Here is a 25,856-nt window from a genome sequence, read left to right as displayed (position 1 = left end):
AGATTACCCAAAGTAGCCCTGGTAATTATCATTCCTGAGGCTTACAGTTGTACAGCTGTATCTTCCCAATGAATTCCCTTTTTTTGCTGAATGTAGCCAGAATCTGTTTTCTATTACTTGTACCCAAAGAACTTATATTAGTTTCCTACTGCTGCTCTAGTGAAACATCACAAATTTAGTGGCTTTTAGAAGACAAATTTTTCATGATATTACAGTTTTGGAGATCAGAAGTCCCCGATGGGTCTTATGTGAAGTCAGGTGTGAGCAGGGTCACATTTCCTCAGGTATCTAGTGGAGAATCCACTTCCTTTCTTCTCCAGTTTCATTCCTTGACTTGTGACTGCCCATTCCACAGCCAGCAATCATATCACTCTGAGCTCTGCTTGTGTCATCACCGACCCTTCTCTTGACTCTCCTGCCTCCCTCCTTCCCTTATGAGGACTTCGTGATTATATTGGGACCACTCGGATAATCCAGGATAATCTCTCCATCTCAAAATCCTTAACTTAATCACATCTGCAAAGTCCCTTTTGCCATGTAAGGTAACATGGTCATAGGTTCCGGCGATTAGGATGTGGAATTCTTTGAAGGGCTGTTATTTCTGCCTGCCACAAAATATTAACAGAAATACCTTTTAAATTGCCCTGTAGCCACCTCTTTTCTCTCAAATCCATCCTGTAACTAATTTTTAAATAATGTGAATCTGGTCTTTATTGTCCTACCCAAGAAACCTTCCCATTCCCCACAGCCCATTGAATAAAATCCAAGCACACCTGCTCTATCCTGTTTGTGAGGGTTTGCTCTGAGAGTTCTCTCAGTCAGGGATGTCCCCCACCCCAAAGTCAAAGCCTCTTCATCCATCAAGTGCTTTCTGTTTCACAAAGACTTTCATTATTATCACTCTAGCTGGAATCCAGCTGGACTGTGAGCTCCACGTCTGTTACCTGGCAGTGCTGGATCTCTGAGCTCAAATCTTTGCTCAACCACAGGCTAGTCATTGACCCTGAACAAGGTACAATACTTAACATCTCTGTGGCTTAGTTTCCTCTATTTAAAAAAATGCTGATATAAAGTAGCTACCCTATACACAGGTGGCTGTGAGAATTAAATGAGATGATGCATATAAATTGCTCAGTCCACTACTTGGCACATAGAACACAATAATAGGTGGATAGTAGCAGTTATTAGTTAAAATTAAATGTACTAAATGAATGAGCTACTCCCTTCTCCTGGAATGTCAATATCTTTACTATGCCTCAAAGCCTAGAACATTTTTAATTGAATGAATAAATCTTACATTTTGTATATTTATGTGTAGTTTCAGTTGCTTTCCCTCCTGGGGTCCATCCCTGGTCAGAATCATTGTTGGTGGAAAGGGAAATCTGTTCCTACACACCTTGCCTAGTGCTCTGCTCACCACACACCTTAGTTTGTCTTATTGAAGTGAATTTTGGCCACATAGAAACTTCTACCAGAGAAAATGGACTAGTTCCCCTTAGGCACTGTGCTCCTAGAAGGGGCACCAGATTGTCACTCAAAGTCTTTATTGTAAGAATGCTACTATGAAACTCTGAACTGGTTACTGCATATCTCTAGATGTAGGTTTCCTTTCTGAAAAATGGGCATAACAATTCCTACTTTCAAGGTCACTGGGAAGATTCAACAAGATCAAGTAGGAACCCTGTGCCTCCAGTGTGGAAATGAGAAATGAACCTTAACTTCTGTGAGGTAAAGTAGAAAAGACCATAGCTGAAAGGAGAGCAAATTCACCACTAAGATGTAGTAAACATTTGCTCTAAATCCGTGGTGGAACATAATAGTTTCCTAATCACACTGTCAATAAAGATCTCAAGGGCCCTTGGGGCTGGATCAAACTTTCACACACCAAAAAACTGTAGAAATCATTTCTGTCCAAGAGAGGGTTGTCTCTCTTGAAAAAACAAACAACAAAAAAAGGAAACTTATCTTTTTCCTGACTTAAAAGTTTTTTTCTTATAAAATTAATACCTGTTTAAATAAAATTCATTATAGAATTTTTGGGAAATACAATAATGCGCAAAGAAAGGGAGACGCTCCTCTAAATGACACTGGAGGTCCCCCCTTGCAACTGTTAAATAAAATTGGGATTACTGTAATCGCAATTTTGTATCATTTGGGTGAACGTTTATTTTCCCCATGTAATTAAATACGATGGGAGAGATTCCAGTACACAAATTTGTTGCAATTTATTTAACTAATCTCGAATTGTTGGACATTTGAATTTCTGCCTTATTTATTTATTTATTTATTTATTAGGGCTATTGTTAAGTGAGGCAGCATCTGTTACACAAATCTTTACCCATATCCTTGATACTATCCTTTTAATTCCTGGAAGTGGAATTGCCGGACCAAAGAGTGCGTGATGCATACTGTCGATTTACTTTCTAAGAATGATTTTACCCATTTATACACCCACTGGCAAGTTCATAGGACTAAAATGGAGTTGCGGATGTCATTAACTGTCAAATACCGAACTAGAACCCCTAGCCTCGGCTCTGGTCTTCTTTCACGTTTTCCCGCCCACTCCGTACACCAGCCTCGAGCGCCACGAGCGCCCCGCCCAACTTAGTACAAGATGGCCCGCCTCTTCCCAACTCCCCCAGCGATTATGCCCAATAAGAAGCAGCAGTTATTAGTGTCGCCACACGATTGGTAAACTGAAGGGTCAGTCGTCCTCAGGGGCGGGCTAGAGAGGTATGACGGACGTGGCGACCGGCCAGTGTGAGCGCGAGCGGGGCGTGCGTGGCGTGCGTGGCTCACTGGCCTGGTAGTTCTGGACCTGTGAGGTGTGCGGGCGGGTGGCTGCGAGAGGCTTTGGCGGACATGGCTCCCAACGCGCCGGCAGCCGAACCCGAGTGTCCTAAAGGCATCCGGGCTGTGCTGCTGGGGCCACCTGGGGCTGGCAAGGGTACGCAGGTGAGCGTCCGGACCTGGCTGGGCAACGGAGCCCGCCAAACTCCAAGGTCAGGGCGGCCGGAGACCCGGAAGCCCTTTTCTCGCCCAGCGGCCGGCGGTGGGCTGAGGCCTGGGGGGACCCTGGCCAGGATCTCCGGTTTTGGTGGCGTGTTTAGGGGGAGGGTCCACATAGGAGATCGAAGAGTTTGGATTAGGGTTAGCGTGCTTGAAGGATCCAGAATTGGCGTGTCGTGTGGGGGGAAAGGATCTCGGGGTAGTTGGATGCCTTGTGGGTTAGCTTTGAGGGTTGGGGTGAGCCAGGGACTCTGAATTATAGACTCAACGGAGACAAGATTCCTTGCGAGTTGGAAGTGAATTGTCCAGTTAGGGTCACGTTCCAGGCACTACGGGTAGGAGAACTTTTTTGATAATGATTAACGACTGCTGGTAGAGGAGCATCTCCAACACGTGAGGCAGAATGGGAGCTGGTGTGTGATTAGGAGTGCAGCTAAGAGATATGATAGGTGTGAGCCACGAGTTGGAGGAGGGGGTGAACACCGAACAGCTGAAGGCTGAGCAGCTCAGGATAACTTAAATGATTTTAGATGAGAGAGAACTTAAAAATTTAGCTTCATGAATCAACAGATAGGAAAACAGGCCCAGAAAAGTCAAATGACTTTCCCAAGTTAGTGAAATTTGTTTTATGGAAACTTGGGCCTCCAAAGGATTGGAGTCTGAAGTTGGCTTTTTGGCCTAGCAGACTACAGGGCCTCACTTGGCATCTGAGCCCCCTCTAGATCTGGGAAATAAAGGGGCGATTGATCAGAGTTGGGATTTATGATCTCATTTAAGTTTTGGAAGCCCGTAAGTTGATTATTGATGTCCCCTTCCTGCCCAGGGTTTAGCATTGTCCCACAGCACAGACCCTGGGCCTTGGATTTCAGCCCATCATTAGGCACTAAAGAGGGAATTTCTGAAAGTCTGGGCTTCTAGGTGAAGGGGGACTGTTTTATGCCCATTCTTCATAGCACAGACCAAGTTTAAAAGTTTTGGCAAGCCTGGCCTGGTGGCCATGCCTATAGTCCCAGCTACTTGGGAAGCTCAGGCAAGAGGATCATTTTGGCCATTAGTTTGAAAACAACCAGGGACACTTTACCAAAAAACAAAACAAAAACTTGGCAAACAGACTATGTCACTCATTCTTGGGACCCCTGTGGCACTCGGCACATTACTTGACATTTATTAGGATTACTGAAAATGGATGAACGACACAGATTAATGGGTGATGAGGAAAAGGGAGGTCTAGAAGGCTCAATACATTCCTGTGACTTTGCTTTCCACCTGGGTCAGGACGGACCAAGACCACTTTCCCTTTTCTCACCATAAACTGAGCTAATTCTTCTTGGGGCCCCACCCAGTACCTAATCCCCTTGTACTCAACGATGTTGACATCTCCTTCCTGTTACCACCTCAATTATTAGGTAACCTGTAGCCTAGAGATGTTTAATCTTAGACTTTGCAGATTTTTGCTGTGAGTGACTCAGTATAAACAGTAGCTTAAATGCATCTTTGGCTCTTTTCCTTAACTTACATTGAAATCGGTAGGTTCAATAGTTGTGAAGTGCACAACCATCCTAGTGCTGAGACAAGAGCTTTATAGTCTAGCAAGCTGTGTAACTTCAGAGTCTTAGTTTTCTCACCTGAAAAATGAAAAATTCACCAGGATGCTGAACAATTATGCTTCATATATTTATAATGTGGACAGCCTAGCACACTGTAGGTGTTGCATGAATATTGACTCCCTTATCTCAGTAACATATCTCCTCTCCCCCTGACTCTAATGTATTTCAGTGTAAAAGATGACTAATTCAGGACATTTGAGGAAAACAATACAGTTGATTAATGTAGGTGATGAATGGCAGAAGTTGACCATGGTAGTTGATGAATGGTAGAAGAGAAGGCTTTGTGGAGAATATTAGAGCTGGGACTTGAGGAAGGAGTAAGATTTACACAAGTCACAATCTCTGTACAGCTTCTTTTGCATTGTGGGAACCATAGGATTACTGGTGGTTGTAGTTTCATGGAATTCAAAAAGAGTTAAGCAGGGTGTGGTGACACACACCTGTAATCCCAGTTTACTCAGGAGGCTGAGCTAGGAGATTTGCAAGTTCAGGGCCAGCCTGGGCAACTAAATGAGACCCTGTTAAAAAATAAAAAGGGCTGGGGATATAGCTCAATGGTAAAGCACCCTGGGTTCAACGCCCAGTACTGGGAAATTTAAAAAGGTTATAAACCAAAGGAAGGTAGCAAGTGGCAGTCTGTAACAACATTTCACCTGCAGACATACTCCACACCCATACTTTTTTATTATGTTGAGTTTTGAATACGTCAAACAAGACAGGATGGTGTAATGGATCCCCATAACCATTAGCTGGTGGTCATTGCTTCCCCATCCACTCTCCCTTCACAAAGCATCTCCCAGGTATCATAATTTATCATTTGTAAATATTTCAACGTACATCTCTAAAAGATTAATTCTTTTTTGAAAAAATATGAATACAATATCCCCTAAAAATTAACAATTTTAATAGTAGTTAATGTTCAAATTTCCATCTGTCTCACAAATATGATAGTCTCTTTTAATTTTTTGCTCTTTATTTTTTTTTAAATCCTACATTTTTGAACGGAAAACTAGTTTGTCCTGGGAGTATTATTGCTCATTTTTGAAATTTTTGATTGTGTTCCTATGGTGTATTTAACATTTTCTTCTGTCCTATTTCTTATAAATGTTTAGTTTAACCCATATACTTAATCAGATTTAGGATCAATTTATTGGCCCAGCTACTACAGGTGATGCTCTGCTCTCCATTAGCAGGCACCTACTTGATGCTTTTGTGACTCTGGGGTATTCACATCCATAGCTGTTCAGTGCCTAGGTCCATTAATTCCTTATGGGTAGCAAAGTGATGATGTTCTAATTATATCACTCCTTTTTCATTTCTTAGCTGAACTATCTCTGCCTACTTTATTTGTACCCATTAATATGGTTCATATTGAAAAAGTAAGATAATGCTTACTTTGTTCTCTTTAATTGTCAGCTTTCAAAATAATACGTACTATGGAATATTTCAGTTGGGAAATTTCTCTTTAAATTCAATTTCTCTTTAAACTCAGAGCTCCAGTTTATCTTAAAAAATTAGAGAGCTGGGGTTGTGGCTCAGTGGTACAGTGCTTGCCTCACATGTTTGAAGTACTAGATTTGAGCCTCAACACTACATTAAAAATAATAAGGGCTGGGGATGTGGCTCAAGTGGTAGTGCGCTCGCCTGGCATGCGTGAGGCACTGGGTTCGAGTCTCAGCACCACATAAAAATTTAAAAAAATAAAGATATTTAAATAATAATAATAATAAATAAACAAAGTTATTTTTAAAAGGGGGGCGCTGCAGCTGTAGCTCAATGGTAGAGTGCTTGCCTGGCACATGTGAGGCACTGGGTTCGATTCTCAGCAACCCATATGAATAAAATAAAGGTCCATCAACAACTAAAAACATTTTTAAAAATTAAAAAAAATATTAGAATGCCTGGCAGCCATGGGCCTCCATTCCAGCACAGCAGTAGTCTGTTGCAACTGAGTAATATTGTTACTTTTGATGGTCAGTGTACTCTCCTGTCCCCTGCACAGTCCCCCTTTGCTGCCTATTGCTTACATTAGAATCATTTCACTCATTTACATTGCCTGACTGGCCCCCATTGATAAATATTTGCCACCTTTAGTGTAAAATTTATCCTAACCTGGAATTAGTGCCCAGTGCCTTCTCAGAAGTTTTCTTCCTATTACTACTTCCTGCTATATCTATTATTTTAGGTATTTTATGTTGGCATGACTTAAATCTTTTTTTTAATTCCTCAATTTAAAATGGTTAACCATTTAAAAACTGTTTTTGTGTCAGTGAAAGGTTTTAAAACATCTAGAATACTTAGGTTTGTTATTTTATTTAAATAACTTTATTTCTGTCTCCCTTCTAGAGTTGGATGTTCCTCCAGTGTGGCCAAAAACAAGTGTGTTTCTTTTCTTTTCCTCTGCCAGTCCTTCCTTGTTTTTCCAATGTGTCCAGCTTTTGCCAGTTATTTGAGGCCAAGTACACTTAGGCAATCACTTGCCATCTCCCAGTTCAGGTTTATTCAATTACTCTAGTGAATTTAAATTCACAGCAACTCTAAGACCCACACTCACATCCCCTCTGTTACAGTTGGAGAAATAGAGTCCAATGACTTGTTCTCTTGGCTCTGGAGCAAGTAATTGGTAGAGATTATGCCTGAATGATTCCAGAGCTCTGTCTGCTGCTGTCTGCTTCCCCAAGTTTTCTCCTATGCTGTGTGACTCAGTAGAATGTAATAATTACAGCATAGTTGTAACCCTTTACTCAGTTATGTGACAGACCCCAAGCTAAAGATTTTGCATGCTTCATCTGATTTAATTTTTATAACCCTAGAAGATATGTTCTGTTGTTATTCATACCTTTTTACAGAAATTGAGGCCCTAAGGCTATATCTTGCTGCAGGATACAAACACAGTAAGTAGCAAAGGCAGGATTTGAACTCATGTCTGCCTGATTCTTCATCAGTTATCATTTTGGATATGCATACAAGAAGTACACACACTAGTTATCTATAAAGCACCAATTTAAAATATATAAATGAGGGCTGGGGCTGTAGCTCAACGGCAGACCGCCTGTCTAGCATGAGTGAGGCACTGGGTTCAATCCTCAGCACCACATAAAAATAAACAAATATAGGCATTCTGTCCATCTACAACTACAAAAAAAAAATTTTAAATAAAATGTATAAATGAGTGGAAGGTAGAACAATAAGAGTAGAAGGAGAATAGTGGGGAGGGGAGAGGAGGGAAGGTCATCAGGGACTGAAATGGAGTAAATTAAATTCCATGCATGTATTATGTCAAAATGAACACAACTATAATGTCCAAATAAAAGAAAAAAAATAAGTAAATAGAATTTTAAAAATACGTTCTAGTAGAAGTTGCCCTGTGGGAAGCATCAGATAAGTAACACTGACAAATGCCAAGTTAGTTCAGGAATAGAACAAGAACTGTAATTTGTCACAGGCCTCCTGTATATCATCCTACCCAACCAGTGAGGTTGGTGATGATAGCCCCAGTAAGTTAAGAGGCAGAGCTGAAATCTAAACACAGTTTCTATAATTTAAAAAAAAAAAAACAACCAACAATAAAAAATTAAAAAAAAAAAAAACTTTTACATGAAAGTATAATATACATAGGGAAAGATGCAAATACTTTTTAAAATGATGAATTTTACAGTGTTAACACAGTTTTGTATAACTTATACCCATTATCAAGACAGAACATTGCCAGCACTGTGAAATCTTATGGTTGCACACACACACGCCCCTCTCATATGGACAGCTGTGCTACACTAACACTCGGTTGTTTTAAGGCCATTTAATGTCGTGGATAAGAGCTAGGCCTTTACAGTCATGGGGCCAGCTGCCAGCTCTGCTTTTACTAGTTTTGTGATCCTAGACAACTAGCCTCTGAATTTCTTCTGTAGAGAGCAGATAGAAATAGCTCATACCTCTTGGGTATGTATTATGCATACTAAATATTGTAAATTAATGCTTGGAAAATTGCTTGGCATTTTCTTCAGAGGAAGAAGTCATTGGTAAGGTTTTTTGTTGGGAGAAATGGATGCAAAATTTTACTATAGAGAAGGATATGACTGAGACCAGTAGAGGAAAGGAAGAGGGCATTCCTTTGTAGAGAAGAGCCTATTTTATGTGTGGGAACCATACATAACAGCGACTTGCCTGAGTGGTGCCAGGCAGGACATACATGTAGAGTACTTTCAGAAGGAAGTTTGAAGAGCTTGCCAAATGTAGGATTGATTGTGGAGGGCATTGAGTGTCAGACTAAGATATTTGTCTCAGTACTAATGTCTTAGCACTGAGATATAGGAAGCTTCTAAATGTGTGTGTTTGTGTGGTAGGGAGAGGGTGGTATATCCAGCAGTATTGCAGGATATGATTCTTTTGTTTTGTACTGGAGATTGAACCCAGGGGTGTTTTAGCACCAAGCTACCTCCCCAGTCCTTTTTACTTTTTTATTGTGAGACACGATTCCACTAAGTTGCTTAGGGCCTTGCTAAGTTGCTGAGGCTGCCCTTGAACCTGCTGTCTTCCTGCCTGAGTCTCCCAAGTCACTGGGATTACAGATGTGCACCACCTTGCCCAGCTATGCTGAATGATTTTGCACACATACTCTCATTAAATCCCCATGGTAGTTTTGAGTGAATTATAGAACCTGGTTTCCAATCCAGATTTGTACCAATACAAAACTCAGTCTCTTGCCACTACCCCAGAGTGTCACAAACTGTGTGTGCATCAGAATCCCAAGGCTCTACATGAGAACCCCTCAATCGTAACTGTAAGGGTGGATCTAGCATTTATACTTTAAGCAAGTGCCTCACGTGATTGCAATGATATAGTGCTCTACTTAGGATAGGGTTACTTCCAGATAAGATCCATTGTATGTTAAAAATGCATTTAGTACATATAATCTACCAAACATAGCTTAGCAACACAGTATATTGTACATTATCAGCTGTTTCCACTCATGATCTTATGACCAACTGGGAACTAGAGTCTGAAACCAGTGGCTATTGCCTTTGCCCAGCATCACAGAAGAGTGTCATTCCACGTTTTGCTAGCCTATGAAAGTTCAAAGCTTCAACTGAATGTATATCTCTTTAAAACCATGTAAAAGCCAGGCATTGTAGCATACTACTGTAATCCCAGTCTCTTGGTAGACTGAGGCAGGAAGATTACAAGTTCAAGGCCAGCTGAGGAAACTTAGCTCAAAATAAAAAGGACTGGGATGTAGCTTAGTGGAAAAGTGCCCCAGGCTCAATCTCCAGTATCAAAAAGAAAACTATGATAAAACCAAAATATCCTAAGTTGAACTGGGAGAAGTCAGGATCCTTCTATACTGATGTTTGAGAACTACTACGCCCCAGCACGCTGCCTCTAGTAGTTTTAGCCATTCCCATCCACTCCTCGCAAAAAAGTTCTCCACCACCCACAAGATCCTCAAAGAGGTAATGAGTATGGTACTTGGGTTCAGAAATAGTCTGGCCAACTGCAGAGTGTGATTGTGTGAACTCTAGGCTCCTCCTCTTCACAGTGTGGCCCAGTGGCCAGCTGCCCATCCAGGCCTAGAAGCTGGTTTAAAATTAAGCACTTGCTCAGCGCTGGACTTTTGGAATCATAATCTGCATGTAAATAGTACCCCTCCAGGCAGTTTGTAGTCTGAAAAACTACTCTAAAGCATAAATTTGAAGTATGATGGGACTACAATAGTTACTTCATTAGGCTTCAAGCCCATCCACGTTCTTTGCATGAACTCCCATGCAGCCAACAAGAAGTAGTCTTTCACCATGCCTCATCTTCCTATTAGTGTGTGTTCTTCATGCAGCTGTAGAATCCAATTACCTAGAACAGTGTAGAAGAGCCTCGCAGTTTGGGAAGGATGATAGAACAATTAGGTTCTGTGCTAACAGCTTTTCTCTGTAGTGTTTTGGTTACCTTTTTCCCATGAGCAATCCTGACCTCCAAATGATTCACCCAAGTTAATTTCAACAACCAAGGAGAGATTGAATGTATGACCATAGTGCCAACTTGGTTTTCCACTGCCAGCCAGTTCTCACTTTCACTATTTTCCCAAAGTTCAAAGTTTTTAATGCTTTCTCATATGGGTTCCATTTCTTTATAAAGTAATTTCTTTGCTCCAATTGAATCAGTCCATGAATCAAAAACCAGAATTTCCTGCATTGAGCCCCATTTACTTTGGTTGTATGCACCTAAGAAAACTCAGAGAACAAACTGGTTTTGAACAAGTTTCCAAACTATTTAACTTCCTAAAACAACTGAACCAGAAAGCTAAGTATTAAGTTCTTTGATCCAATTCAGTTCTGTGTGAATTCTGAATTCTTTTTTGCCACTACAAAGAGCTTAGTGGAAAAATGCCCCCTGTCTGAGATCTTTTCATGTTCTAATTCTGTTCCAATTTATAGTCCACCAAACTATTAAATCTTTGAAGACAGAGTCTAAGAGTGAATATAGATCTAAGGCAGGGGTTATGCTCACTGAGGACTTACTATGTGCCAGGCCTGCATATACAGAATTCTACAGAATCTTCTCATCAACTCAGTGATAAGTAATATTACCATCCATTTTACTTAGAGGAAATTTGAAACCTAGAAAGGTGAAATAACTTCTCAAGTCACATGAATGTAGTGATTGGTGGACCTGGAGTCTAAAACCCAGGCAGATTGACTTTCAAGCCCATGCTTTTAACCACAAGGCTATACTGCATCCAGAGCTACCATGTGGGTGCTGTTTGCCATATGCTCTGCTTCTATAATATAAGCCTCACAGATACTTTCTGACATGGAGCTTTTTTCTTTCTTTTCTTTTTTGCCTTCATGTTAAACAGATAAGGAAGCCAAGTCTATGAGAAGTTAAGTGATTTGACCAAGGTGATGCAGCTACCTCATGACAGGAGGGGAGGAACCCCTGCTGGGAAGCAAACGTGTTCTTCACCCTGCCCTTAGCTTCCAGGCCCAGTTGTTACAGTACATGACAATAACACGTTCATTCTTGGGCAGATACTCAGCACATTATGTGCCCAGTACTATGCCACATGCTTTATATGCATGATCTTATTTAAGCTTCACAGCAGGTATGTGAAGTATTAATAATTTTGTTCTTCCCATTTGTAATAGTGAAAGTAGTGATAATAGTAGTTTACATGTTTGTCATGTATAATTGTTATCATAATCCTATAATTTACATTAGAATATGATATATGGTGCTTTTATCTCTTTATAAGTAAGAAAGCAGGAACTTGACTGAATTTACACAGCCAGTAAGTGGTAGGATCAGGTTTATGCCCAGGCAGTCTGATACCAGGCCTGCAGGGTTAACTGTATCTTGTTTTTTGTCTTTCTTCCACAGGCCCCCAAATTGGCAGAAAACTTCTGTGTCTGCCATTTGGCCACTGGAGATATGCTGAGGGCCATGGTAGCTTCTGGCTCAGAACTGGGAAAAAAGTTGAAAGCAACTATGGATGCTGGGAAACTGGTAGGTTTGGTCGCATTAGTGAGTTGATATTCCTGAGTCTAGATCCACACTATCCAAATATAATAGCCACCAAACACATGTGGCTCTTTATATGAATTTAAAATTCAGTTGTGTGTGGCCTGGGGATGTAGCTCAGTTGGTAGAATACTTGCCTTGCATGCCCAAAGGCCTGGGTTCAAACTCCAGCACCACAATCAATCAGTCAGTCAATAAATAAATAAATGAAATTCAACTGTGCTAGCTATGTTTTGGGTATTCACCAGGCAACAAAGATATAGAACATTTCCATCATCACTGAAAGTTCTTTAGGGCAGCCCTGTACTATATTATATTATATTATATAAATTTTTAGAATAGCAAATTACTTGGTATGTTCTGAATTTGTGACTCTGAATTTATTTACAATGTTCTTTGTTTTTTTATTTTTATTTTTTTGGTGATGCTGAGGATTGAACCCAGGGCTTTGCCCACAGTAGGCAAATGCTTTGCCAAATGAGCTACATCCCTTATTCACAGTATTCTTGAGGTTCCTTTATGCCTAATGCTTTATTGTAATATATTAAAATTTTAGGGCCAAGACTGAAACTGCCATCCCTAAGCCAGAACTCAGGGGTATTCAAAAGAAGACTCAGAAAGTCACAGATATATTTTTTAACCTCTTGCATGGCGTGTTCTCTGTCTCTAACAAGGGAGTTAGCAATTGGAACAAAAATAATTCTACTTGGGGAATATAATGGAATTTTCTCTTGAGTTTAGACCAGTTGGCCTGATTGGACAAATACAATGTATTAGATACTAAATCTCTAATTAATGCCAGAGCTTAATTATAACTGAGTTATTCTAGAACTTGACCTCTAGAAATCACCTTCAGAAGTCATTTTGTGCTTGGTTCTCTGGTATTTTTGTGTCTGATTATGTTGGCTGGGGAAGGTACTGAGTTTTGCTTTCACCTCCAACTTCCTTTTAGGCTTGGAGTTACCCCATAGTATGTCTGCCCACCTAACCATTTCTTTTCTAGCTTTTCATTTATGTTAATGAGGCTTTCAGTCAAGTCAGCAGCTAGATATTTTATTTTGAACATTAGGTCTTGGCAGAAAATTCTGTACTGAGAAAATTGGGATGTGACCGTAGGATTGCTTCTCTCCAACCTTCTCTTAGTCATAGAGCTGATACTTTGTCTCCAAGTTCCTAGCGAGTCCTGACAAAAGACCATTAGCTACCATAATGGGCAACCTTCACTGCAACACACAGTAGGAACTTTTGTTTCTATAAAGGCTTAGCAGAAGAACCAGATTTTGAAAGTTGAGAGGGGTCCTTATTGGGGTTTCAGAGAGGTTCAGAAATGTACAGGTCCTTCAGTTCCATATTTCTAATCCAGTCTTACCAATTCAGTGAAATTCAATTCTCTGTTGTCTTATAAATTCAGGATTGCCCAGATGTGTGACCAAGCATATATCTCAGTCATTATACTTTTAGCCCAATCAAAATTGTGAATCAGGAATAGTTGGTGTCTGCCTGCATTCTAATCAGTCCCTTTTCTATCCTGGTTTTCTTGGATGATATCTTAGCCATGGACCCTCACTTGTGCCTTGAAGTCAGCTGGTTGTTGATAAGCTGTTATCTGATGGTTAGGACTCTTGACTCTAGTAGCAAGAGAGGCCTTCAGGACCTACCACATGGAGTTCTGGTGATCTGACAGACTGTAAAATCCCCTTCCCTCACCCAGATTTTTGGAACACAAGAGAATTTCAAGGGAAAAGAATATGTATGGCAAGTACAGGAACAATGACAAAACCAGGTCTTGCAAATGGAGCCACTTGCTCTCATTTTTGCTTCTTTGGGGTCAAGAGGACTTGCCATTTAGTAATTAAGTGAAACAAATAAAAACTTTTGACCCTAGAGTTAGACTAATGTCACCTAGTTAACAAATTTAAACCCAAGGCTGTTTTGTTCTTTACTTCCAGGTGAGTGATGAAATGGTAGTGGAGCTTATTGAGAAGAATTTGGAGACCCCGTCATGCAAAAATGGCTTTCTTCTGGACGGCTTCCCTCGGACTGTGAGACAGGCAGAAATGGTGAGTTGTTTATTATTTCTGTTACCATTTCCTCAGAGCAAACTCTGGCCCTTTATCTCTTAATCCCGTTGAAGGAGATGGGTCTGACCAAGCTCTGATAACTTAGGTGGGTCACATTCTTTTACAGCTTGATGACCTCATGGAGAAGAGGAAAGAGAAGCTTGATTCTGTGATTGAATTCCGCATTCCAGACTCCCTGCTAATCCGGAGAATCACTGGAAGGTATTTGTCCCTTAAAGGTCCCTTCTTTTCATGTTTCCTCAAATCTGTCACACTATGAGAATTGCTCTTACCTAATCCCACCCATGAAGCTTAGTGCCATTTCAACAAGGATTGATCTTACTTGGTCACATCCACTGAAGTGGTGACATGAGTTGACAATATAGAAAAAGAGCAAGGGATTTAAAGTCAGCATCTCAGTCCTATCTTTTTATCTTTTACCCTAGGCACTTTTTTTAACCTCTCTCTAAGGCTGTTACCTTTTCTGTGGTATAGGGTTGATAGTACTTGCTTCAGATCCTATTCAGATGCATGTTAGATAACAAAGTACATAGTTCAGAGCTTTGCTTATAGTAGGTGCTTAAGAAATTCCTTACAGGTGTATCTCTATTTTAGTTCTTTCTAAATCTGATTTCAGTGGAGTTTCATTGTTTGCTGTGGGCTTTTTATTAATTATAAAAAATAATATGACCATCTACACAAAATTTAGAAAATAGAGGAAATATTTGCTCATAGTGCAGAAATATGTTAGAAGTTCTCAGTCATGAATGGACCCTCCAGCTGGGCGCTGTGGCACACATCTGTAATCCCAGTGGCTCAGTAGGCTGAGGCAGGAGGATTGCAAGTTTAAAGCCAGCCTCAGCAGCTTAGCAAGGCCCTAAATAGCTCAATGAGGCACTAAGCAACCCAGTGAGACGTTATCTCTAAATAAAATATAAAATAGGGCTGGAGATGTGGCTCAGTATTCAAGTGTCCCTGAGTTCAATCCCTGCTACCAAAAAAAAAAAAAAAAAAGGACCCTCCATTGTTCTCTTGAATATGGGCTATACCTTTTTTTATCTTTGTCAGTTTAATGAAGTCTCAGGAAAGTGGTCATTGCACTTTGATCTATGCAGATATCTATGATCATTATTTTTTTAAAAAACATTTATTTTTTAGGTATAGATGGATACAACACAATGCCTTTATTTTTATGTGGTGCTGAGGATCGAGCCCGGGTCCTGCCCGTGCTAGGCGAGTGCTCTACCGCTGAGCCACAATCCCAGCCCCTATGATCATTATTTTTAATTGTCACTTGAAATTTCATGTAGTAGGTAGAACATTCCTTACTTAAGTATTCCCTTATTGCTGTACGTTTGTATTCCTTTTGATTAGCCACTGTTAAATTGTTAAGTGTGATCATTATATGACATGTAAATTTTTAATTAGGAAGAAAATGGGTTCTTGTTTTAGACTATTTTGATTTTCTGAGGTTGAACATATTTTATGTATCTATAGTCCATACCTTCAAAGAGAAAGACAGACATATAAATAGATGGCAAAGTGATAGGAGAAATGTTTTCCTAGAAGGCTGTAGGAATTAGTCAGATCTACCTTATATTAATTTTCTTTTCAAATGTCCAAGTTTCATGTTTTCAGCTATTCCATAGCCTCCTTAATTGCAGGGACTTTTTTATTTCTTTGGATCCCTGTTGGGTACAGAGTAGACAAAGTTCATGCAGGCCAACAAGCAATAGGATTGACAGTTAGAAACATCACTAGGCCTGGAGTCCCTGAGGTGCAAAGCAGACTCAATGGGTTCAGCTTCCTGAGTACCTGCTTTCTACATAGCATAGTTATTAACCCTGCTGGTGGAGGACCAGAAGAGGCTCTACAGGAGGAACAGTGTAGTGATGCCCATCTCTGACCTCAAAGAGTCATATATTTGAAATCTGGGCTGTTCAGTAATTTAGTACAGTAGGAGGTTCAAGAACAGAGTCTGGAGACAGGGAGAGAAGCTGCCTAGGAGAGGTATGATATCAATTCAGTCTTTCTGGATGAAGAGAATTCAGTGAGTCAGACTTCTAAGAAGGGAGTAGAAGCAGGATTGAGTATGCATTGGAGAAGAATTCTACCTAGGACTAGTAGCAGACTTGTCTGCTCCGTAGTTAGAGGAGTACTCTGGAAATGGGGGGCAAAGTAAGTGCTTTTGGAAAGAGAAGATGGGAGTTTGATGGGAGGTCTACCAGACTGAACAGGGTGGACTTGACAAAGAGTTCAGGAGTCATGGGATGTTCTCAAGCCACTTGATGTTGGGGCAAAAAGTGCATTCTAAGAACATTACCTTAGTGTTAGCATACAAGGTAAATTGAAGAAGAAGAGCAACAAGATAAATACCCCATCTGGGAGCTTGCACATAAGCCACATGAAATGACAGAGGCCTGCAGCTAGGTGGGTGGGGATGGAGGGAGCAGAGATTCTAAAGAACTAGCTGCAGTATTACAATAAAGGGTAGAAGGGGAAGACTCGGCCCCTCCGTTTGGAAATGAGTGGTTTAGTGTGACTTCCTCACTCAAAGAAGAGGACCCATTCCCTCACAGGGCATGCCAGACTAGTAAAGATGTTTTTCAAAATTCACTGAGTAGATGGGTGGCAGAACCAGCACCAGAAACTTGCTTTCTGCTTCCTAGAATACTGCACTGATGGAAGGAAGGGAGGCAGATAGTAGACCGTTCAATGTAGCTCCTGTTTAAGGCTGAGGCGATAAGGACCTCATTATAATAGATTTCTGAATTAGTTACAGCCTCACTTATGATAATTTAGTATCTTGAATGTGATAGTTTTTATTTTTCACCTACTCAGTATTGGTTTTCTAGTATCCTATTATCTTACCAGTTGGCTCTGTGGTGTCATTATCCTAATGTCTAATGCTAATAAAAAGAGCTGATGCCAAATGGGGTGGTGCACACCCGTAATCCCAGCAATTTGGGAGATGAGGCAGGAGGATGCAAGTTCAAGGCCAACCTCAGTAACTTGGGCCCTAAGTAACTTAGCAATATACTGTCTCAAAATAAAAAGGGACCGAGATATAGCTCAGTGATAAAGTTCTCCTGGGTTCAATCCCCAGTACCAAAAATAAATAAATAAAAATAAACAGTGTCTGTAGATTCCAGCCTTGGTTGCTTCTCATTTTTGCCTCTATATTCAGGCCAGCCCAGTGACTCGTGGGGCTGTTTTTGTTGGTACTTGAAACTAATCCCATTTTGAGAACCTAGAGACTGGGCTTGCTTTCTTTCATTTACCTTCTGGAAAGCGAGCCTTGAATCTCTCTTTAAAATCAAGTTTGTGGTAGAGCGCTTGCTGACTATGCAAAAAAAAAAAAAAAATGTTTGGATGGGGAAAGAGCATGTTGTGTGTGAGGGAATCTGGGAATTCACAAATGGTAGTATAGAGATGAGGAAAGGAGAGAGTTGTATTTGTTGCAACATGGCTTCTATGTGCCGTGTGTCTTACAGGTGAAGAATACCATTGGGCCACATCTAGTGCCCCCAGCCTTTCCCATAGATAGACATGGCAGCTGAGCCCAGCAGCCTGTGCTTTCCCTCTCCCTGGGCCTCCCAACAGATGCCATTTCTGAATAGATGAATCAAAGGACCTCTTCTAGGGACTCAAATAATGGAGAGGCCAATCTCACCGTACATGTTGCAGTCACAGTTCTCTCCTGTCCCCTTTTCTCCTTCCCATTGACCTACTATCACCTTATGCCATAAATGAATCATCTCTCCCTACCCCCTCAGATATGCTGAGATTAAAATAGTATAGTATCACATTCTGTTAATGTATGACTTCAGTAATATAAACAGAATTAGTAGAATTTCCCAACTGATGTGCTAAGATATTAATCCCCTCAGCCATCAGAGCAACTGGGTAGGCTTGGGGTGCCCATTGCTCCCAAGGAGCAAGCCCCCTGAGTGTTGTACAAATATTATTTCTGTGTATGCCAAGATGTGGAAAGTGTTGTTTTGTTTTGTCTGATCATAGACAGGACTCAAACCTCTGGGCTCAAATTACCTTTCTCCTTTAGCCTCTCAAGTAGCTGATATTATAGGAACAAACCACTGTACCACTTGGTGACTTTTTTAATATATCATTTGTCCTGAATATTGCCCTGTAATGGTTAGGCTGTGCTTTATCGATGTGATTGTAAAGGTATGCTGCATTATCTCGTGGTGTTCTTGTTCATGGAATTCTTTTTTTTTTTTTTTTCCTGTTAGCAGCTGTTTGGTTTTGTAACCAAACTGGTTTGGAAAATGGCATTAATCCAGGTGTAGTGGCTGTTCCTCCTGTTGAGGCAGGAGGATCGTGAGTTATATGTTCCACAGTCCTTTCCCTGACTAAGCACTGCTTATGAACAGAAATCTCAACTCATTGCTTCCAACTAGTCTGAGGCTTCAACTTAAGGCCTGAATTGGACGAGGCACTATTAATGTTCATTAAATGAACTAGTGAATAGAATAGATGACTATGTGAGATCAACACCAGAACTCCTTCTTTCAAGTCCTGAATTAAGTAGTTATGTTAGCAGCTTGCCTCTTTAAACACTCATTGTGTTTGGTCAAAATAGAAAATACACCCACTCTGCCTTTGCATAAGTCGTTATTTTCCAAATCAATAGTTACCTTTAACTGGGTTTTCTGTTGGGTTAAAGGCTTTACATCCAGCTTTTTTGTCTTTCTTGCTCACTCAGGAGACTTTTGGGGTGCAGAGGCTACTTTCTGGCAACCCGATTCATGTACATTTGCTGTCTTTCAGGCTGATTCACCCCAGAAGTGGCCGGTCCTACCATGAGGAGTTCAATCCCCCAAAGCAACCCATGAAAGATGATGTACGTAAACTCAGGACAGGAAATGTTCTTTCTTCTTTCTCCCTTCATTTTTTGCTCCCTCTGTGTGTGTGTGTGTCTCTCTCTTTCTCTCTCTCTCTCTCTCTCCCCTTTGTTCTTTCCATCTTCCATTTTATCAATATTACTAACTTAACCATGAAAAATAGCACTGTTAATAAATCAGATGGCTTGTGACAAATCTGTATAGTGTCTCTCTGGGTGTTGCTTGACCTCAAAGCAGCTGCTAGTGCCAGCTGTTTCCCAGTGCCTTATAATATCTTCTGTCCCAAGTAACCCTGTTCTGATATGATATGACCATAAGTGGTCCGCTAATCAGAAAAAGGTTTCAGAGAAGCCCAGAATTAGGGGGTGGAGGAGTAATACTGAAGAGAAGTATACTGATCAGTTCTGCTTCACAATATCCTAGTGACTGCTCTGCTGTACCCTGGAGTTTCATACATGGTCATACATGGTCACTAGACCGTTTGCAATAAGGAGTGCATGTGATCTGTTGCATGCAGGCAACAGTGACAATTTCCTGGGTTTATCTTTGTCACATGAGATAAATTCATCAGGTCATCCAAGTTCTATAAATACAAATTCCAAAGCCATCATAATTTAGGCACATTTTGAAAAACTGGTAATTCTACCATTCAGAGTTCTTTCTCACTTCACTTTACACTATTAGAATGTTGATGGGTGATACTCTGGTACTTATGCTAAGTACTAAAACAACTAGGATTATAATTACTAATGCATCCCTAATTTCAATGTATTCTTCTTGTCTCGGGGGCCTCTATCTTTCTTGCTTCTCACCCTAGAAGTGTTCATCTTGAAAAATGAATAGCCTAAGCACAGACCTGTGAGAAAAAGGTCCTCTCTTGAGGGCCTTTTCTCATGTGTCTGATGGGTTCTCTGACTTCTCTGGACCTGCTAGTCTGCTACTGGGAGTGGGAAAATTCTTTACCAGAGAGGGTCTAGATTATCTGTCTTTGATTCTGATGAACTATGGGATCAGACAACATCCTAGACAGAATAGTCTCATCTCACATCTGACATGGATAAAGAAACCTTGCAAATAGTCCCATCCTTTCATTCCCCTTCTTATTCTCAGATCACTGGGGAACCCTTGATCCGCCGATCAGATGATAATGAGAAGGCCTTGAAAATACGCCTGGAAGCCTACCACTCCCAGACCACCCCACTTGTGGAGTACTACAGGAAGCGGGGGATCCACTCTGCCATCAATGCATCCCAGACCCCTGATGTCGTATTTGCAAGCATCCTAGCAGCTTTCTCCAAAGCCACATGTAAAGACTTGGTTATGTTTATCTAATGTTGGGTTCAGAAAGGAATTTCTTCTTCCTATCCCTGTTAAGGACGTGGGTAGGAATGGCAGGGCAGGCAAAGGGAAGCGTCCTTCCTCAGGCTAGAAGAATTTCTCTTGATTTACTGATTAAAAAGCACTTGCTTGATGTACCTGGTGTGTAGGCAACTCTCATCTCATCTGTGTGTCTGTGTGTGTTATCAGTATGTGGTCACTCCTACTTTCTATGTTTGGGTCTCAGTTGCTTTACCAACTATTTATTTCTTTAGCCATACCCTTGTAGGTTTTTTTTTGTTTTGTTTTTTTGGCAGTGGTGAGGTACTGGGGATTGAATTCAGGGGCACTTGACCACTGAGCCACATTTCCAGCCCTATTTTGTATTTTATTTAGAGACAGGGTTTTAATGAGTTGCTTAGCACCTTGCTTTTGCTGAGGCTGGCTTTGAACTCACAGTCCTCCTGCCTCAGTCTCCCGAGCTGCTGGGATGACAAGCTTTCTTTAGCCATACTCTTGATTTTATTTTTTAACCAAAATAAACCATACCAGGTATCTGCCAGGTACCCAGTTCCAAAGCCTCATAGTATTTTTCCCAGCTGATAAGAAGTCCAAGGTCACATGAAGTCAGACAGTTCCTGATGTAGAGAGTTGGCAGGGAATTCCACTTTTCAGTCTACAATGAAAAGCTACAAGAGTCAGCATCTGGATAGGGATTATTAATTTCCCCCCAAATTGGGAAAATAAAAGGCACTTATATTGCAAATTCCAGAATTTACTGGGAGAAGTTATCACTATACAAAGAGCCAAGCCAGGTTGAAATATTTTTGTGATCTGTATCATGGTGCTGCTATAAGGTATGGATCCTTTGGGACTTGGGTTTGAAAACTGAATTGTTTCAAAGAATTAAACCAGGTAAAAGGTCCTTTGGAATTCAGATTGTCTTCTGAACATCCAGACTGGATAACTGAGAGCAGCCAAATCTACTTCCCCAAAGAGAGACCAGGGTAGGTTTTTTTGCTTTTGTTTTTAATGTTTGCCTTTGTTTCCAAGTATTAACAAAATAGTGATTTGGGGGATGATCTGTTCTTTTATTCATTTTGGTCAGAATTTATTCAAACCCAGTCCCTCTCTAGGATATAAAACCCAAATCAAATGTGTCCTTTTTAAACCCAAACCTCTCCCTCCCATCCAGTCTTTCGCCCTTTATTTCATGATGGTAATAGCTACGGAACCCAAGAAAAAAAATCACCCCAAAATAAGATCACCTATGACAGTCACAAAGTTTTTGTTTATAACATTGGCTTCCCTGCTATTAAGCATTTCCTAGGGTCCATGCTGTGCCTTTTGGTCTCTGGTTTGATTGTGCCAAACAGATGAATTAATGGGTTCCTGTGAAGAGACCACAAAACCTGCAGCCTCTGGAAAAACCATTAGAAAGTCAGTGGTACATTCAGTAAGTAATTCTGCCTGCCTCAGCATAATCTGCTGCAGTGGACTATAAAGTGCCCAGTCCCTATCTGACCTGAGCTGTCCTACTGTCTGTGAGACTCCTGGAGGGCTTGATCTCTGCCCACGTGGAAACTGGGCATGGATGTGTGGCCACCTTGTTTTCCTCTTCACCTAGCCAAGTGAGTGAGTGCTGCCTCTGCCCTACCTTTGCTCCCCTGCTTCTAATCTAACTCTGCCCTCTTAACGGAAACCCAGTCTGGTTTTGGGTGTTTCTGGGAAGCACATGGCTTCTGGGAATGGACAAGAAAGAAGAATGAAACTAAAACTATCAGCTATGCCTGCCAAGAGTCTGACATCCTTCTCTGAATGAGGGTGAACTCATGAATCTTGGAATTGACTCATGTTTGACCAAGGATAGTTTCAGGCACTTGGTCTCAGAGTCAGGGTTCTTGAATGTTTGCTAACTGAATGTGTGTGTTCCTTTCTTAAATATTTGACATTTGTTCACAACATTTACATGTGCACACATGCACACACGTGTGCAAGTGACATTTAAATTGCAGGTGAAAACTAAATGATCACAGGAGATAATATACCTTTCTGAGGTGATGATGATTATATTTTCGCTTCATTTAATTACAAAATCTTAACCTCAGCAGGCATGAGAGCTTTCATGGCAGAGAAATGTCCAGTGTTTAATGCATTTGGTTGCTGGGGCGTGCATGCCAACCTTTTCTGACATTTACTTGGTTTTTAAAAATCCATTTTGTTCTCTCTTGTTTCCTTTCTATTTCAGCCTAGTAAAGAAGGCCAGGCGAGACTGCACCACTGCTCATCACCCCGCGGCGTGATCCCTGCTCTTTGGTGCTGGGCAGAGGGGAAGGGTGTCAGGGGAAGCATGGAGAGGGAAGGACTATTTGGAAGACCAGCAGTGTTGTAGTGAGTGGGGGTTTTTTACATGTAGGTGGGAGTTTTAAAAATATAAACAATTAATTTAAAAAAAAAATACTGTGATTGAGGGTGTGGATACAAATAGGGTGATACAGTATTATTTCTAAGCAATCGGGTTTTCATTTACTCTGATCTGGTGACAATATATTTTAAAGCCAGTGTTCTTAGACCTCAGCTTTTATCTCAGAACCTCATGGGGTGCCAGGCCAAGAATGCAGGAAATCAAACTGTGGTCCTGTGTGTTCTGTAGCTTAGAAGAGAGGATGTTTGATTGTTAACGCTGGTGCCCCACACCATAAGATCAAAAAAATCATCTCTATAGGCTAGGGATGTACCTCAGCAATAGAGCACTTGCCTAGCATGTGCAAGGACCTGGTTCAATCCCCAGCATCAATTTAAAAAAAAAAAAAATCATCTCCACACCTAAAAGAGATAAGGGGTGTATCGTTGGAGGTGGGGCTCCACAAATCAAGTTTTCTAGTGTTGGGGAAAAAAGGGGAGGTGGGTCTCTTTCCCTTCCCCTGATTCACCACTCTCATGGCTAAGCTCACTGTCTCAGCAACCACCCAGCACGAGCCACAATCTTATGCCTTCTTTCATCTGTGGTGTGTGAAAGGACCCTTTTTAATAAATGAGCAAGGGCTGGGGATGTAGCTCAGTCATATAATGCTTGCCTGGCATGCACAAGGCCCTGAGTTTAGTCCCCAGCACCATGAAAAATAAGTAAATAAAAATAATAAAATGAACAAGTGTCCTAAGCTATATCATCCAAAGATTACCCTTTCCATCCTCATATCCTGTGAGTGGGACACTCGACAGCACTGTGATGTATTATCTTCAATGAGGTGCCTTTCTTAATTGACCAAATGCTGCCTTGTTTGACCCTAAGTCAATAAAGTATGTTAAAAATTTGTATCCCCTGTTGTGGCTTTTTTCCCCCCTCCCCTAAGGGAACCTGGGCTAGAAAAATGATGTTGAATTCTGTACCTGGCCTGGAAACTTTCTCATGGTCACTAGCAGCCTTGTAGCAGGAATGTCTAAGTATGTGGTCCTAAGATGCACCTGCAGACCCTCTCAACTCTTAGGCCTTTTCTTGATCCCTGAGACTAGGCAGCTTGATCTAGTAGAGATATCACTGTGCTTGAAGTTCAGGAAACCAGGAACAGATCCCAATGTTGGTTTCCTCTCTTTTCCTGCTTCCTCATCTGAAAAAGGCCAGTAATGCATTTTCTGAGGCACTGGTATTAAATGAAGTTTATAAGGAGAAGCTTTGGCTGGGTGCCTGACATATAACAGACGTTGGAAAAATTGTTAGTTGGATCAGAACATACACAGAAAAATACCTGCTTCCTGCCAGGCTGTGTAATTATTGAATGGACAGCTGTCCACAGCCTAGAAAGCCGCTGCTTCTAATCCTAAGCCAGTTCTTTGTCTACCTTTAAGGCTGCTGCTTTCAACACCCTCAGTTGCTTCTTTGTGTGTCCTACTTTAAATCCATTTACTCCTCAACAAAAGTGAGCTTAAATGGTTTGTCCAAACTGAAGTTCTCATGCTTTTGGAAGGCTGCCTTCGCCAGTGAAGTTTCCAAGAAATTACTGCTGTTCCCAGAACTAGAGGGAGCTGGTCTAGAAGCACCGCCATTCTTCAGGCATCTTGTTACTGAGAAGCAGAGTCCTCACCAGCATACTAAATCCTGCTTCCTGAGCAGCCCCTCCCTTGTCTGCTCCTCCACTTCCTCACCTCAGCAGTCATTTTCAGGTGTCAGAATGACTGATTTGCTCTGATCGTTTCATTCCCCAAGCTATTTAAACACCCCATGAAAACCTTTCCTTGGGCATCATGTATCCAATTGGAAGGGAATGTTTGTCAAAACAGCCTACAAAGCAGCGTAGATTGGTTGAAAAGAATAAGATGAAGATGGCTGAGCAAGCTGTTCTTCATTTACTCCTTTGGGCCTTGGTGCCCTTGTTGCAAATCAAGATTTAATGATATGAGAATTGCCACCACTCCTGGAGTACTGACGTCACGCCAGGTACTCTCCATACTTGACTGCACATCACTCTCCCAAAACACCCTGTGCAGTTGGAACTGTCCTATTTTACAGGTGAGGAAGGCAAGGAGTCAAGTGATGTTCCTTAAGTCACATCAAAGAGGCAGAGTTAGGGCTGGGGTTGTGGCTCAGCGGTAGAGCGCTTGCCTAGCATGCACCGAAGCCCTGGGTTCGATTCTCAGCACCACATAAAAATAAATAAATAAAATGAAGGTATTTTGTCTAACCAAAAAAATAAATAAAAAGAGGACCGGTTTTAACAGCAGCTCCTCCACCATGAGGCCTTGGGTAACTTATCTCCCCTCATCAGTGGAATGGGAATGATCCTTACACTCAGGTGTGTTAACAACTGGTCACCAAGATGCTCATATGGGTCAGAACAGCCGATACACAGCAGGTACTCAGTAAATGCTAATGGAGTTCAGAGAGAAAATGTGGATATTGGTGAGAGCTGTTGTCTTCCTGACCAGGAGAACAGGCTAAGGATTCTTAGCCCTAGGATATCCTAGAAATCATGAACCTTCAAAAATATATGCAAAATTTTTCTTTTTATATTTTCATAATTAATAACATATTGGATGCTTATTGTGTAGGAGGTTCTGCATTCATTATTCTCAGTAAACCCATGGAGGTAAGTACTGTTGTAATCTGTGTGTTATGTGTGTGCATTTTGAGTCATACATGTGTGGCTCCACATCCCAGCTTCATACCATTGTGCTGGGTGATTTGACACTTTCCAGCGGAGAGGGGAAATATGCTCAGAGGCACTTATGTTACAGAAAAGGCCACAAGTCGTGGATCAAATGAAAGGAGAAATTTACCCAGTTATGCTCTGTCACAGTGAAGGATCTGAATGGGGAACACTGTCACAGGTAAGGTCATCTTTGATTTTATTATCTCCATGACTTCCTTGCCATTAGAAGGAAGCTCAGGAACTACCTTATTCCAGGATGGATTTGCAAAGCTTCTGGAACTACCTTATTCCAGGATGGCCAGGGGGCAGGAGAGGAGCCAGTTTCCCCCACCTCTGGTTCTA

General features: G+C 41.2%; 1 protein-coding gene across 3 annotated transcripts; it reads left to right on the top strand.

The window, feature by feature from the left end:
• Positions 1-2,790: 2,790 nt before the first annotated feature.
• On the top strand, positions 2,791-23,685 carry Ak2 (adenylate kinase 2). Of its 3 annotated transcripts, XM_027937369.2 has the most exons (7): positions 2,792-2,955; positions 11,985-12,110; positions 14,075-14,185; positions 14,313-14,407; positions 18,977-19,049; positions 20,161-20,356; positions 22,616-23,685. In XM_027937369.2, exons 1-7 carry the CDS (start codon positions 2,863-2,865, stop codon positions 22,618-22,620), a joined length of 699 nt encoding a protein of 232 aa, XP_027793170.1. In that variant the 5' UTR covers positions 2,792-2,862; the 3' UTR covers positions 22,621-23,685. The 3 variants fall into 3 exon arrangements, with proteins under 3 accessions (XP_027793168.1, XP_027793170.1, XP_071473735.1); XM_027937367.2 differs by lacking the exon at positions 22,616-23,685 and having other exon boundaries at positions 2,791-2,955; positions 20,161-20,525; XM_071617634.1 differs by lacking the exon at positions 22,616-23,685 and having other exon boundaries at positions 2,928-3,002; positions 20,161-20,525.
• Positions 23,686-25,856: the final 2,171 nt, after the last annotated feature.

Source organism: Marmota flaviventris, chromosome 10 (genome assembly GCF_047511675.1).
Source record: "Marmota flaviventris isolate mMarFla1 chromosome 10, mMarFla1.hap1, whole genome shotgun sequence".
NCBI classification, from domain to species: domain Eukaryota; kingdom Metazoa; phylum Chordata; class Mammalia; order Rodentia; family Sciuridae; genus Marmota; species Marmota flaviventris.
The sequence above is the reverse complement of the archived record's forward strand: the minus strand, read 5'-3'. Positions and strand labels throughout refer to the sequence as shown.